Source organism: Lepidochelys olivacea, assembly GCF_965140295.1.
Source record: "Lepidochelys olivacea isolate rLepOli2 genome assembly, chromosome: 4".
NCBI classification, from domain to species: domain Eukaryota; kingdom Metazoa; phylum Chordata; order Testudines; family Cheloniidae; genus Lepidochelys; species Lepidochelys olivacea.
The window spans coordinates 123,705,427-123,721,793 of record NC_140414.1 but is presented as its reverse complement, the minus strand read 5'-3'; the positions used below and the strand labels follow the sequence as shown (position 1 = coordinate 123,721,793).

Below are 16,367 nucleotides of genomic sequence, written 5' to 3'. Positions count from 1 at the left end.
TGGCTGATCTCGTGATCCCTTTTAACATTTTAACAATGTCAGTTATCTCTCTTCTAACCCATCTTTTCCCTGAGTAAATATCCGGGGGGGGGGGGTTCTAGCTTTTTAACAGCAGTTAACCCTCCTGATCCTGTTACGGTTCTTATTTCTTTCCTATGGACTAACATGGTTTAAAAGGTATCTAGAGTCGTCTGCAGCCACGCCTGTTTCTACTGCAGGCTCTCAAGCAGAGTCAGACCAGGTTGATATTTGAATGAAAGACTTCCAGTTACCACGACCACACCACTTCGTCACACTGGGCTTTCTATAGGTGGCACCCCAGATTTATTGCCCTAGTATGGTACTGGTATCGCATTGCTTCTCATAAGGAAATCTCCTGCATGAAATGGAAAGCAGAGGTCTTGATCGCTTGCTGTCATTGAAAATCTCATGGCTTTCTGCTTAAGGAGTAAAGGAATTATATCCTGAATATTTCTCAGGGGGCCTGGGTTCTGCCTGTACCTCCTGCAGGCTCAAACAGATGTTGTAACCTGTCTTGCATTACTTAGCAGGGCACAGCAATTCTACCCAACTGAACTGTGGTTGTGTTTTGCTTCACAGAACAGCATATGAGAGAGAGAGAGGTGATCCCTAGATCAAAGTGGCTTAATTATTTCTTTGTAAAGCACTTTGACATCTTCTGGTGAAAGGTGCTATGGAAGTTCAAAATACAATTATAGGGACAGTTTTTCAGATGAGCCACAGCCAGACCTCCCTCTTTTATTTTTCCCAAGAACAAAACTAAGGGTATAAATAGAGTACGCAAATAGGAACTTGGACATCTAATGACTAATAATTGCACCCATGATGATTTGTATATGCAAAAATATGAATAACCTTTAACTGCTGAAAGTGTGTGAATATTTAATTTGTAATGACACCCCTTTCTCAAAAGTCCTACCATAAGGGGGAAGCTCATCTGTCAGGAGCATGTTGTGCGGCTGATCTGAGAATGAACTGTGGAATGAGCTCTCATAAGAACTAAGGACCATCACAAACCTCATCTATTGCAAGTGCAAGGCACACATTTTCCACCTGCCTTCTCTAACATACATGTAGAGCAGTATGTACATTAAAAAACAAACCCCACATGATCCACCACCTTACCAAACCAAACAATGCACTGCACACACAGTTTTATCCTATGGCTGGAAGTGGGGAAAGAATGAACCACATGTGACAGACCTTAGTCATGTTGCCTACTGCATCATAAGAAGATCCTCAGTTACTATGGTGATGAGGGTAAAGTAAGAACCTACCTAGGAAAAAGCTTCTGTATGTGGAAATGCTAATGGAGGCCAGATTCTGCCAGTCTGACTCAAGCTGAGTATACGCTTGTTCTGCAAGGAACTACTTTCAGAGTAAGGTATTACTCAATGTAAATAAGGGTGGTGGAATGTGGCTCTAAACACAGAAGTTGCTTTGTATATTGCTATTTAATAAGCCACTGCAATTTTAAGTTTCTTTTATACAAGAATAACAAAGTACTGTTTCCAATATGTATCTTATTTTTTTATATTTTTTTCGTCCGTAGAATGGTCATCAAATATCTCTTGACATATCTTTTTTTTTGTCTTCAGAACTTTTACTTAATGCAATTTATTCAAATTGATTCCACTAATAGAGTAGCTGATTGCAGACTTAAATGAACATATTTGTAATGACAGCCAACCTCAAGCTTTTTCAAAAATCGTCCTTAGAAATTCATCACGCATAAATAAATATCATAATTTAAATGCAGAAGTGAAATGGTCTTGGATAAATGCTGGATGCCTTTGAATTTCAAAGGAGGAGACATATATAATCACACAGGAAAAAGAAGGGAAATATACAGCTGACACAAACAAACAAAAGAGCAACATTAAAATACGAGACACATTGTAAACTTAGATCTTGGTGAGGTGAGGTGAAGAATGATTATAATGGAGAAAAAGCCCTTGAGAAACACTGAGCTGGATTCCAAATGCTGACTAATACATATTATGTATTGTTGGTTTACGCCAAAAAGTGACTGGAAAAGAGGGAAGTTGGAGGGAAGCTGCCCGCAGTTGGAACTTGTCTACAATGTATAGTTATACTGGTACAACCGCCTGGGTGGACACTCTTATTCTGGTGTAAGAGTGGCTTTTTTTCAGTTTAGTTTGCGAGGGCGGGTTAATCTCACATTCTGAACCAAAAAAAAAAGGCCCTCTCATGCCAGAATAAGAGTGTCCTAACAGAAGGTTATAGTGGTAAAACTAACTTTACAATACATTTTTGGTAAATAGATCTAAAGAGAAGGCCTTTATTAATAACTCTATTGATTGATGCACAAATCAGAACAGAAACCAGCTCACGCACCTATAGCAGTGTAGAACCAGAACTGCTAACAGAACAAACAATAGTAAAAACTTATTTTAGTGATTGAAAAGTAAGCAGATATGAGTACACACAGGGAGCAGGTCTGTTGGGGAAGAAGGAATCCTATTACAATTTTTCTTACCATAGCTGCACTTAAAAATAAAACAAGTGCACTCTTGTTATGCCACTACTTGTTCCACTGAAAAGTGATGAATAACAAACGGAGGTAGGCATTTATGGTAAAAAGTCTTTGTGGGGGTGGAGAAAGAAAAGGGACTCCCAAAAGAGTAGGAAACAGTGTCTAGCTTGGTGTATAAAGAAGGGGAAAGCTTAAATTTAAGAAGATAATCAGGTTGGTTTTAAAAATGAATCTGTTTACCCACCTGGCCAGAAAATAAAACAGGTATCTTGTTTGGAAGCCTACCCAAGCAACTCCACAGAGGTGTAGTTCATATAAAGTGGGCATTGGTAAGTGGGAAGAAGAGTCTCTAGCTCAGCAGTTCTCAAACTGTGGGTTGGGACCCCCAAGTGGGTCATGACCCCGTTTTAATGGGGTCACCAGGGCTAGCGTTAGACTTGCTGGGGCCCAGGACCAAAGCTGAAGCCCGAAGCATCAGCCCTGGGTGGCGGGGCTCAGGTTACAGCGCACGCACCCCCCCACCCCAGCTGGGGCTGAAGCCCTTGGGCTTTGGCCCCCCCAGCTGGGGTGGTGGGGCTCGGGTGGGCTCAGGCTTCAGTCCCCCTTCCTGGGGTCGTGCAGTAATTTTTGTTGTTGGAAGGGGGTCGTGGTGCAATGAAGTTTGAGAACCCCTGTTCTACATACAGTAAGTGGCTGTGGCAATATCTAAGACCAACATTAGAGAAATGCCTCACAAGGGAGTAATTGACTGTGCAAGGCACTGCAGAATTAGGCTTTTTGTTAAGTTCAACCCTCTGATGAGGGAGGTAAACATCAATATCTCTATCATACCCTGAGGACGGGATAGCCACCCCGAGTGTGTGCCCAGCCAAGACCCTAGGCACTTATGCAGGACAGAGAGCTGTGGTGCATACTCAAAATCACACCCCAGCTTGAAGTAAGATTAAAATGACCTGCTTAAATTTAATCAGCAAATTAGTGCCAGAACCAGGATTAGATACAACCCAGACAGCTGGGTTCTAATTTCTGTGCCTAATCTATTATTCCACACTGCCTTCCAACACTTCCTAATAAATCACAATGCCAAACCTTTAAATTTTGGGTCTTTCAAAGTTTGGTTGCTCAACCTGAGACCTCTATAGTCTGGTTTTCATAGGTTTTGAATACCTGCAGATCCACCTGAAGTAAATGGGACCAGTGAGTACTCAGCACCTTGGACATCTAGCTCAAGTGGGCACCCAAAATTACAGTCCAGTTTAGAAAATGCAACCCTTCTATTTTAGTTAATAGGGTTGCACAGAGAATATGAAGGAAAAATAAGGCTCTAGGCCCCAGATCCACAGATGTCTTTAGGCTCCTAACTTCCACTGAAATCAATGGAATTTAGGAGCCTAAAATACCTTTGAAGATCTGGGACTAAGAACCTAGAACAGTTACAACATGCTACCTCCTGAATTTCATATTTTGCCCTTTGTAGCTGAAAAAAATCACACTTAACACTAGCTACATATTACTGTTTAATCACTCAAAAATGTTTATTGCCTTATCTGTTAATGTTATCCACTAGTTACAATGTTTTAACTTACATTCCTATGCATCTTTACTTCTTATCAAATGAGAGAGAGACAGGATACTATTTTCTTGAAGTCCTGTTAGAAGCGGAACTAGAGACAACATTAAAGTGTGAGGTTTCCATAGCCTCCATGCTAAACTTGATGAGGTATACTTTAAAAATGAGTCCTTTACAAGGGACTTTGTAACTCTCAGCTGCTAGTTACTTGTTTTGGTTGTCCTCAAATGAACTTCTGTTTCCCCCCTAATGAATTGTTAGCCCCCAGCCTCTTCTCATATGGCTGCAGCATAGCACACGGAAGAGGAGGAGGACAAGATTACAGATTAGGTAACATTTGAGGTACTAAAATTCAAGCAGAACTGCAAAAAGCACCTCATTTTCTTTTTTCAGAGTCCACAAGAGGGCAGGACAGGAGGTAACTTTTACTGCCTGATAACAGAGAATGACACAATAACCCCCCCCCCCCCCCCGCAATTCATAAATTACACAAACCTGCAATATATTCTGTTCCTCTAACTGATCAGGATTTCTCTGACACCTTTTCTTTAATCTAAAAATTTCAGTTAATTTTTACTCCTCCATTCTATTATTGTAGACTGGATAAATTAACATTTGTAAAAAGGGCCCAAAATACCTGCATGACTCAAATGTCAATTAACTTTTTCACAAATTATTTAAAAAGACTGTAACAGTTCTCTCCCCCCCCCCCCCGGCCCCATCACAGTCAATCCCCACTGTTTGAAGTCCACTACTGTTAGGCTTTCCTGGCACAGCCAGAGTTGTGAGGTACCTCGACACCACCCACCCTTGCTGTGAGGAGATCTTGTCTGTACAGGCTGTGGATCAGCTTCCTGAAACCATCAGCCTCTGGCAACAAAAGCACTACCTTCCAGGCCTCTGCGGGCACTGCGCTCAGTGCCTGGTCAGTGGTAGGCTCACACCCCGACCCCTGAGTCCACCTAGCTTCCCTCTGGAGTGCTCAGCCTCTATCCCACTCACAGAACTCTTAGCACCACTATTCCCAGAGGAATAATACAAATTAGATTATAAAATGCAATTGAGGATCACAGGTTTACTTCGTATGTAGTCAAAACAAGAATAAGTTTATTATCAACAAACAGATTCAAGTGCTGGAGGGCCTGTCTACACTTGAAATGCTACAGAGGTACAGCTGCAGCACTACAGCTGTGCCATTATAATGCTTCAGTGTAGACACTCCCTACAGTAACAGGAGGAGTTCTCCCATCAATGTAGTTAATCCACTTCCCCAAAGGGCAGCAGCTAGGTTGACAGGAGAATTCTTCTGTTGACCAAACACTGTCTACTCTGAAGGTTAGGTCGGCTTCACTACATCGCTCAGAGGTATGGATTTTTCATACCCCTAAGTGATGTACCTGGGTCAACTTTTGCATGCAGAGTTGGCCTCAGAATAAGAATACTGAAAGCAAATAGTTGCATATAAAACAAAACCGTAACATGCTTTCTAGAGCCTAAATGTAACTAACAAGGCCTTCCCAGATCTCCTACAAGAGTGGTTTTCAACCTGTGGTCCACAGACTCCTAGGGGTCCCCAGACTATGTCTAAAGGCTAGCCTACACTGGCAACACTAAAGAGCCGCCATGGCAGCGGTTTAACACGCTTTGTGGGAACGCAGCAGAGCTCTCTCCCAGCACTCTAAAAAACCCACCTCAACGAGGGGCTTAGCTATGAGAAATAGTAAGTGGCGTGTACAATGAATTGACATTCTTTCATCTAGTCACCAGGGAAGTCATTCAGTCAAACTCGTGCTCCCCTTTCACAACGCTTTAACGCCAATACCTGCATAGAGATTATCCTGTCATTCTGCATGATCTTGAATCTATGGGACAGGTTCTCTGCTCACGTATACCAAGGTAAATCAGGCAGAGGTGCTGGAACAAGTGGGGGTGCTGAGAGCCACTGAACCAAACTGTAAATTCTGTATACGATGGAAACTACTTCAAGCCAGGGAGTGCGACAGCACCCCCAGCACTCCTAGTTCCAGCATCTATGAAATCAGGAGGAACTGCTGAACTGAACAGTTGCATCGGTATAAAAGTGTAAGCGACAGGAGCATCCGGCAGACGGGCTCCATATCGACTACCATGTTTAGCTTGTCTATCCACATTAAATGCCAAATCCTTTCTCCCATTTGTTGTAAGGGATTATGGCTTGACTGGCAATTCACTTGCAAACCACCACACTACTGAACAGACTCTTAAAATGCAGAAGCCAGTGAGCTGATCAGAAAGGGCAGAACCGGCAGCTTCTTAAAAAAAAAAAATCAGCATGATAGCTCCATGTCGCTAGCCTTCTGCCTCCTCCCTGGCGGATTCCTTCAGGCTTAAAACAGTCTATAGTATACATTTAATGAACTGTTTAAATGCAGGGTTGGATGGTTCAGATAATTAATAGTGGAACAGAGGCCTTTGTGCCATTAGGTCACTGGTTTAAAAACTGCCAGGGCCAGAAGTCATTGCATTTTTACCAGCTGAAATTGTCCCTCAGGAAACCACATGAGTCTATATGACTGCAGGATTTCTTGCACCTTTCTTCAAAGCGTCTGCTACTGGTCACTGTCAGAGACAGGATACTGGTGCAGATGGACCCATGAGTTTGATCCAATATGGTGATTCCTGTAATCTGTCCATTTCCTAAAGGATTACTGTCTATTTTATTCAAAATACCATCCAAACTGGCTCTGAATTCCAGGAGGACTGTTAAAAATAACTTAAGGGTTTTTAATTAGCAGCCATAGACTGAAAGGTCTGATTATGTACACTGGATTCCTCCTATCCCTGTAGATGGTCCAGGTTGAGGCACCTCCAGGCAGGGCGCCAAGGGGAAGTTTGTATTGCTGTCTGTGGTGAATGAAACCTTAATTCACTCTCAAACACTTTAAAAAGAGAAGAAACACAACCACCCTGTTCAATATGGCAGACTCTGCCAGGCTTTACATGACAAAGGGCATGATTCTACTGCCATTTTCCACCTTCCCTAAATATGGCCGGGCTGCTGAGATTCAATCCTCTAGCTCTGAGGGTCCCTGGTTCAATCTGTGGTGTGAGCCAAGATCGCAGCCAGGATTAGTGGTGTCTTGTCTGGGATTCACACTGCTGTGAGCCTCAAACGGTCAGGACCAGATTACTTACTACTTCTGGACTGAGCAATGTAATACACTAGTCACTTTGCACTGTGTCCCATTCTGTGTCCGATCCACAGAAGATGTGAGAGTTGTAACAGACGCACATCCCCAGTGAATGAGGCACAGAAGAGGACATGTAACTGAGTGACCAGTGGGTTACACTTATTAGCCTTTCATGAATGTAGCTGGGCTTCATTTTCCAACAAGATTCTAAAAATCAAATGAGAGAAGAGGACTTTTGTTTGCTTTTCATTAAATAGATTGGAGCAATTTTTTACTATTTTACCCTCCTTTGTAACGTACATTTGCATTTAGAAAAAGATGAAGTTTTAATTGAACAACAAACTAATTATTTGACTGTTTCTTCACCTCTTGAATTGAGCCTCTCACTTGCTCATGCCTCGGTGATGCATGCCATCTTTGTCTTGGCATTGTGAAGGAGTGTGGAGATATCATGGAATGGCAATGGCAAAATGGAAATGAAGGGCCTGATTGTGCCTGGCTGTAGCACAGCCATGCAGGAGAATAAGCTCCCTCATTCCTCTAGGCAGCCTTGCTGCACCTCACTTCCAGGCATGATGGGTGGAGAGTGGGCTGTGCATGGCGTCTGCAAGACAGTGGAGTGTGGGCAGGGGGAGCCTTGATTCTGGCTTTCTAACGTGCTAGCCAAAGCATCTGGGATTCCAAGATAAAGGAACTGCATAAATTACTCTTCCCCTGGAGCAAGAGGTGCAACAGAGGGAGAGGAGAGGAGAGGAAACAGGGAAGAGACTGTGCTTCTCTGAGACATAATTTCTTCCCTGGGATTCTCCTTTGCCTTTGTTTCATGCCCCAGGTAATAGACATTTTTAATAATGACTATGCCTTGTACACTCAAGCTGGTGGAAATCATGGTAGCTCTGTTTGACTTCAGTGGAGATACACTGGTTTACTCCAGCTGAAGATCAAGCCTGTTCTTAAAGCTTTTGGAGAGTAAGGTAAGTTCCTTTTCATTCACAGCCTATGCCTCTTATGTAGTGTACTTTCTGATGTCATCCTTTTAATACGATCAATAGCAGCTATGCCTAGGAGAGCGAGGGGGACCACTATTTGATATTGATGCATTAGCTGATCACATTTGATGGACACGGATAAAAGGATGCTTATTGTAAAAACAGATGTGAGTTTAGTTTCCTGAATGTAAATTCCTGGTAGATATCAGTCAGTTTGCTAAACCATTGAAGAACTTGCTTTAGTTTTACATGACTGGCAGTCTTAACTCAGGACAGACCCAGGAGTGGAATAGCAGGTACAGTATAGAACATAGCAGGTTATGGCTGAGTGAGAGGGAGCTTTCTGTCAGCCTGTCAATATTAGAAACATTTAATTCACCCAAATATTTTTAATGGAAAACAAAACTTAGCCAAAAGCAAGGCTGCAAGAAATAGGATTTTAAGCTGGTCCTAAAATGTCCGTGAAGTAGAATTTCCAATAATGGAATACAACTTCCATAAGTATTGTGTTCAGGGGGAAATATCTTTGATGCTAAGGACATCAAATGAAATGACAAAGGTTAATGACTCCTATACAGAGCATACGTATCACATGTAATACCAGTAGACATGCTGACTTGCTCTTCTTAAATTAAAAAATTACCGGAAGAAAGCGCCTACTCAGATTCACAAACACAACCATCCAAACCATTTTTCCCCCATTCTGAATGAGTAGTTTGTTCCTCCAATATACTTTTCCTAGAACCGTTACACAAAGTTACTCCAGCAGGCGTTCATCCTCTACTAACTACAGTGCCACTGCTCAGTTTTTTCAAACTTTATCAAAACCAGATAGACAAAAAATGCACAGGGCAATGAAAACTCTGATAAAGTGAAACAAATGCACAATCCTATAATTAGTATTTACTAAGATGCCCATGAAACCAGGTGTGATATGGTCAAAAGATATCCGTGACACACTAGACTGGTCACAATTAATCAAAACAGAGCCTGTTAGACTACAACTAATCACTTTCAGCTCAATCAAAGGTCACTGATTTTTGCTACCATTAGATAGCATTAATCTTACACACATAATAACAAGATGACAAAGCATGAAAACTTCGCCAATAACAACAATTTCGAATTAGCAAGACCAATACTAAATATCACAAATTCAGATCCTCATTTAAAAGTGTCAGTGAACCAACACTGTGAATAAATTAACTCAGTACCTAGAGCTTTATCAGTAAATCAAGAAGCCTCATATGCTTTCCTTGTCTCTCTTGCATTTCCTCTATGACTGGGGTCACCCTAGCACTGGGGTAGGCAACCTTTGAGAAGTGGTGTGCCAAGTCTTCATTAATTTAAGGTTTTGTATGCCAGTAATAAATTTTACATTTACGGGGGCCCCCTGACGGAACCCCAGACTGGCAGCGGGCTGAGCGGTGCCAGCAGCAGATGGAACCCCAGACCGGCAGTGGGCTGAGTGTCTCAGCGTGCTGCCGGTCTGGGATTCTGTCTGCCGGCCCCTGCCAGCCGGGGTCCTGGCCACTGGCCCCATTCAGCCAGCTGCCGGCCTGGGGTTCCGTCTATTCAGGCTGGCAGCGGGCTGAGCGGGGCCGGGACCCTGGCTGGCAGCAGAGTGCCACTAAAAATCAGCTCCCATGCTGCCTTTGGCACGCGTGCCGCAGGTTGCCGACCCCTGCCCAAGCACCTTATCTGGGAAAAGTATTAGGGCATGAGATGCGTTTTCCCTTTCCTGCCTTGTATCTGGCACTGGTGCCTTCCTGCTGTAAGCCTTGTTTGCTGTTGTGATTGCAGAGTCCCCTGGTTGATGGGTTCACCACTTGGCTATACTCTTAGCTGAATACTGCAAGCTGAAAGAAGGGGAGCAGGCACTATAGGGTGGCAGGCTGTTGTAGCAAGTTGGTCTACCACGGCATGAGCTGTTGTCTCATTTGATATACTATGCAAACAGGATCCAAACCAAGGTAAGCTGGCAAGGTAGACATGTATTTAAAAATGTTTCCTAGTTCTAATTACCCCTGGGAGATTGTGTAGGCAAACGTTTCTCGTGGAAGCATAAAGGTGTGTGGTCACTTAGAGAGGAAACATTCTGCAAGTCTACAAAGGAAAGTTCTCCCTTATATTACCAAGAGATGACTTGTGGTCAGAGAATAAGTCATGAGTGTTTTTCATCTAGAGTGCTAGGAACCCCACATCTATCACAGATTAGGAGGAGACCAAATTCATTTTCATTTGTGACATCCAGGTCTCCTGGAGTAAAAGACTAAATCCCAAGCCCATTAGTGCACTAACCTAGCCTCTGGAAAGCTGCAGAATATCAAATGAATGATAAATCTCTGAAGTTTCTATGCCTGAGGTCTAGCTCTATTTTGTAACTGGATTGGAGATTTTCAGACTTTTCGCAGCCATTAGCACAAATCACCTGATAGAGCTCTGCAACGGCCTCAGTGCTTTGGCAGTCATCCTCTTCTTCCAGATCATGCAGTGTCTGTCTCTGCTTCTCTAACATTTCATGGCAGGCCTAAGATTAATAGAAATAAAATAGGGAAAAAAACGTGTAAAAATATGTGTTTTAAATAGCTGAAACTATGGTCAGCATGAAAGCTACTGACTGACAAATAAAGCAAGGGTACTTTTTTGGCAGCATCAGGGATCCAAATACTGTAAAAGCTAGTAGGGAAAAAGCTGTCCTAGCTGACTGGTAGAAGATCATTAGCAAGGACTGAAAAGCATTAGTACAGTACAGTATAGCTGAAAACTGGCCTACACAAAGTAAACTGGTGATTTCTGTACCTATTTAAAGTAGGCAGGTGTCAACAAAAAAGTCTTTAGCAAAGAAGAAAGGATTAAATCAGCATAGTCTGAATTACTGTCTCACTCCAAAGAGATAATCACTCCAGAACTGGGTTGAGAAAAATCGGTGGGTCACAGAAGAGATGTTTAGTCTACCAGCCTGTATACAAAGCTGTTCTGTGAACTGATAACTTCACTTTCTAGTATTTCAGTCTGTTCACCTTTCATGGGCACTATACTCAATATAAAAAGAAGCAGCACTAATCCTAGGTAATGCTGATGATAGTAGCTCACATACTTAGTCATATATCATTACAATCAAAAGACAGACTGTATGGGCAGAATGGGCAGAAGAATTCACATGACTTCCTACATCTCACATGCCACTGGACTTCCCTGAATCAATTCTTGCTTCAAATCCAATAGCTGAATAGGTTGAACTAGAGCATATCTTTTAGGAAAACATCCAATCTGTATTTTAAAATTTCCACTGATGGAGAATCTACCATGTCTGTTGAGTTGTTCTGCTGGTTAATTACCCTCACTGTTAAAAAAAAAAAATGGCATCTTATTTTTAGTCTGAATTTGTCTAGTCACCTTTCTCTTTGATAAACTTGTGAAACAATCTAATTAGTTTCTCACTATACGGCATGTTTTCCGATCCTTTAATCATTCTCATGGCTCTCCTCTCAACCCTTTCCAATTTTTCAACATCCTTCTTGAAGTGTGGACATAAACTTAGAGGGAAATAAATATTCACCATCTCTGTGACAGCTTAGACAGGTTTGAACTTGCAACCACTTGAACACAAAGCATGAAAATTTCCATTAAGCTACTGCATAGTATTAACAAGAATAACTTATTTGGTTGTTAATCAAGTCATACCGAAGGAAGGTGGTTCATTTGTTGCTCCATAGAGCATTTGGACTTTATCTTAGAGTGGAGGAGAGAGTCACCTGCTCACAAGGACCCATTTCACTATTGGGGCAGAAGGGTGAGAGCATCTCATGGCTCCGTTATATTTCATGGAGGAATTTCTTAACATCATAGTTTTATATCCTGTGCTGCAATACAAAAGCTGAAAAAATTGGCAAACAGCTATAAATCCCCTAGCCTGCAACAAATGTATTATTAGTTACAACTGTTACTATGCAATTTATTGGTTAGATGACAGTTATTTGTAAGACTATGGTATGTAAAAATGAAGGCATTTTCTTTGCACGACTGAATTTTTCTTGCCTTTGCAGAAGAAAGTCTTGATACAAAATTTCTTAATTTCAGTTAACATGCTCTGGGTGTCTACCAAGAAGTCCATTAAACAGGAGTACAAACAAACATTAAAGTGTCCAGTGAACAGAAAACTGCATAATAAAATTAACTGTTTATATTTGATCAAGACAAAGAGCCTAAGAGATATAAAATTCCACTACAGATACACATGTGTTTTTAAATGGCTGGAAGCCTGCTCCTACACTGTTTCCCCCCCCCCTGTACATTATGGAGAGTGTTCTTTAACCAAACTTCATCAAGGAAGCACTGCAGACAAAATATAGTAATTGCATTATCTAACTTACACAATGTAATTACAAAGCTCGGACTGCAATAAGAAGTTGTAGCATTGAGGTCAGCAAAATCTGTCAGTTTGTTGTAATGGGAAAAAAGTTTTCTCGAACAATCTAGCTGAGTTTTTACATTTTAAACTGTTCTATTAATTTTAAAAAACAATCTAATATTGTGGGGTGGATCTTAGTAAGTAGACATGCTGCCCTTAAATCATTTCTTTCCCTGATAGTTGAGGATGAATTTTAAAATAATGTAAAGTCTGTAGTTCTCAGCAATTACAGAAGTCCTGTCGCTTTCAGCATTTAGGGTTTCATCATTCTGATAACATCACTGTTAACTTTGCCAGTTTTGCTGTAAGATTATATAATTGTTGATCAAAACACCATGTCTTAAATCAAAGTATCCATGAACAACCACTAATCTTAATTCAAAGCAACGTGCCCTGCCAAGTGCTGTGTTGCCAAAATTATTAACAGGGGACCCCTTCAATTATCCCTCAGGTGACATTAAATATTCTCCTCTACTTCACAATCTTCCAGCACAGATTTTTAAGGCCAGAAGGCACCATTAGAACATCTATTTTGATTTCATGGATAATACAGGCCACAGAATTTCACTTAGTTACCCTTCTGAGACCAAAATCATGTGTGTGACTAAAGCATATCTTCCAGAAAGGCATCCCGTCTTCACTGAATCCCATCCTGTTCCTCTCCCAAATTCCACAAATCCTTTCACCCAACACACCCACCAGAGCCATTTCCTTCACTCCTCTTGACCAACCAAAGTTCCCTGTCCCCAGCACCTGAAGAAGGTCTCCTTTGGATGTGTCCCCCTACCTGGCAGCTGTTCCTCACAGTAGCACTGGTGGGGTAGGCAAGTCATCCTAGAGCCTCTGCTGTCAGTGGTAGCAGCAGATTGGTTATCGGGATGGGTGACTGTAGGGACTGGTCACTTAGGGAATAGATTCTTAAGAATGGCAGCTCTTCCCTGACTGGTGTTGGCCTGTCCTAAATGGTCTGAGGGGGCCAAGAGGAGGAGTGTGTTTTCCTATTGTGGTGGTGGCGGGAAAGTTGGGGGAGGCAGGCTCTGGTCCCTCTCCCAGTGCCAGCTCTTTAGCTCCATGCTGGAGCTGGGCAGGCAAGCACCAGCAAGCTACAGGATTTCCACTCAATATGGAAATAGCCTAGGGAATGTCTACACTTCAAATGTAAGTTGACCTCTGTTAGGTTGACTTACAGCCATCACAGTAATTGCTGCAGTGGTTCATGTCCACTCTACTGTCCTTCAGTTGGTGGTGTGTGTCCTCACCAGGAGCATTTCTGCCAACTAAAGAGGGCCAGTGTGGGGGGCTGAGAACCTAGACTCTCAGCTCTGTGTGCAGCTCCCTAGCTCCCTGCCAGAAGCCTGACTGCCCCACTGTCTCCCTCCCCTCCCCCCCCGCCAGATATTAGCTCCCCACTCCTCACCGGGAGCCCAGCAGCTGCACCACGGCAGGGAGCCTAGCAGTTGAACAGAAGCTCCCAGCTCCCCACTGGCTGCACAGAGGCTTCCAGCTCTCCGCTTCCTGCCAGCAGCCTGGCAGCCACACGGACGCTCCCTGTTCCCTGTGGGGAGCCTCAGCACCAGCCTGGCTGGGCGCAGGGAGCTAGGAGACAGCCACCCTCTAGCTGTCTCCACCCATCCTGGGGTGACAGCCCAACTTCCTTGTCAATTTCACGGCTCCAGCATGTAAGTAACCTGCAGTATCTACCCAGACACTGCTTCGCCTTCACTATGCCGCCATAACTCCACCTCCACAAGAGGAATAGGGCTTATTATGTCAGTGTGGTAGGGCACTTACATCGGTAGGAGCAAGGCTGTAGTGTGGACAATGACATAATTAGATCAATGTAAGCTGCCTTACGTCAGCCTAACTCTGTAGTGCAGACCAACCCTTGGCCCTGCATCCTCTCCTTCTCTTTGCGTGCTGCTGACAGTGTGGAAACTTCAGGGTGCCTTTTGCATGGACTTCCTTTTGGCACTAGTTGCAGACACAGTATGATAGTTCCCATTGCAGCAGTTGCTACAGCAATGGAGGGTACCACCACAGCACTGTTATTCCTTATTATTAGTATTACATTAGCACTTAGAGGCCCCAGACATGCTCTGCCAGGCCAGGCACTGTACATACCCAAACTAAGAGAGATTCCCTGCCCTGAAGAACTCAAAAGACAACACATCATGAGTATTATTATCCCCATGTTACATGGGGCGGATCTGAGGGACAGAGATCAAGTTGCAGTGGGGGAAGTTTAGATTAGATATTAGGAAAAACTTTTTCACTAAGAGGGTGGTGAAACACTGGAATGCGTTACCTAGGGAGGTGGTAGAATCTCCTTCCTTAGAGGTTTTTAAGGTCAGGCTTGACAAAGCCCTGGCTGGGATGATTTAACTGGGAATTGGTCCTGCTTCGAGCAGGGGGTTGGACTAGATGACCTTCAGGGGTCCCTTCCAACCCTGATATTCTATGATTCTATGATTCTATGTACCCTGGAAGTTTATAGAAGAGCTAGGAGCATGGCAGCTGCCAAGCAAGCGAGAGGTGGCTAAGTCCCAATCTCAGAGAGGGCTTTAAAATTTTAACAAGCAAAGCCAACCCTAGTATTTTGGGGCAGGCCTATGCAGTCCTGTCCCCCATCCCCAACTCTGCCCTAGGCTACTGAAGACATGTCATGAGGACACAAGCTGGCAGTTCTGGTGGACTGGGAGAACCTCAGAGAATGTTACAATGGCCCTAAAACAAACCAAATAGTGAATATAAATCTTTACACAGTCACCTTCAGAAACTCATCGAGTTCCCCTATTTTCTGAGTTTTACTGAGGAGATCCCCTTGTTCATCCTTCTGAGCTTGTTTGAGCTCTCTTATCTTCCTTGCACGACATGCCAGGAGTTTCACGATTAGGTCTTTACCTTGTTGGACACATTCTGGAATATAAAATGTAAATGATTAGGTGTTACAAATCTATAATTTGGGGAAAATAAGTGTGTGAACTTTCATTTCTGGTTTAAAAATGGATATAGTGGTAAAAAAAAAAAAAGCCTGTGTTCAAGCAGTTTGACTTTTATTTCTTAAATAAATATATGCTATTGTAGGGGTGGCAGCACTGTCCAGTGTATAGGGCACTTGACTGGGTGCTAGGACTTCAGGGTTCTATTCCTGGCTATGCCTCTGACTTGCTGCATGATCTTGGACAAGTCACTTAGGCCAAAGCTTTCAGTATCCACTGATTTTTTTGTTTTATTTTTTTGGTGGGGGTGGGTGCCAGCTTGAGACATTTGAGGCCGAACTTTCAGACACTCCACAGCTCCAGATGAGTTTGCCTGGCAGATCCAGACATCTGCTATCCAATCCTCCCTCACCTCTGTCTTTTCATCTGGTATTCACCTAACTCCCTCAAAAAAATACTAACCTTTTTTTCCTATAGATACCTAAATAATTCACTAGTCCCCCAAATAAACCATGCAGCTAAAGATGAATTCAGAAAATGAATGTTACATTGTGGCAGCTATTCTGCCACCATATCAAGGTGTTTTAGCTATGGGAAGTTCCTTGTTGTGGGGAGATAAAGCAGTGCATTATATAAACTCTGCACATTACTCATGCCCAGTGCTAATTTATTATAAACATCAGCCTGCCGCCGAACATAAATTCCCTGACAAATCATTTGAAAATGCACTTAAAGTCCTTAATTAAAAATCCAGATAGTGCAGTGCC

At 42.8% G+C, this 16,367-nt stretch overlaps 1 protein-coding gene across 2 annotated transcripts in view; it reads right to left on the bottom strand.

The window, feature by feature from the left end:
- Nucleotides 1-16,367, bottom strand: part of EVC (EvC ciliary complex subunit 1) — a gene marked incomplete at its 5' end in the record, with an annotated part of 79,953 nt that overhangs the window by 26,630 nt on the left and 36,956 nt on the right. For both annotated transcript variants that reach the window (XM_084626747.1, XM_084626748.1), the window contains 2 exons: nucleotides 10,679-10,777; nucleotides 15,429-15,577. In XM_084626747.1, coding sequence (XP_084482873.1) covers nucleotides 10,679-10,777; nucleotides 15,429-15,577 — 248 coding nt within the window. The remainder of the gene's footprint in view (nucleotides 1-10,678; nucleotides 10,778-15,428; nucleotides 15,578-16,367) is intronic.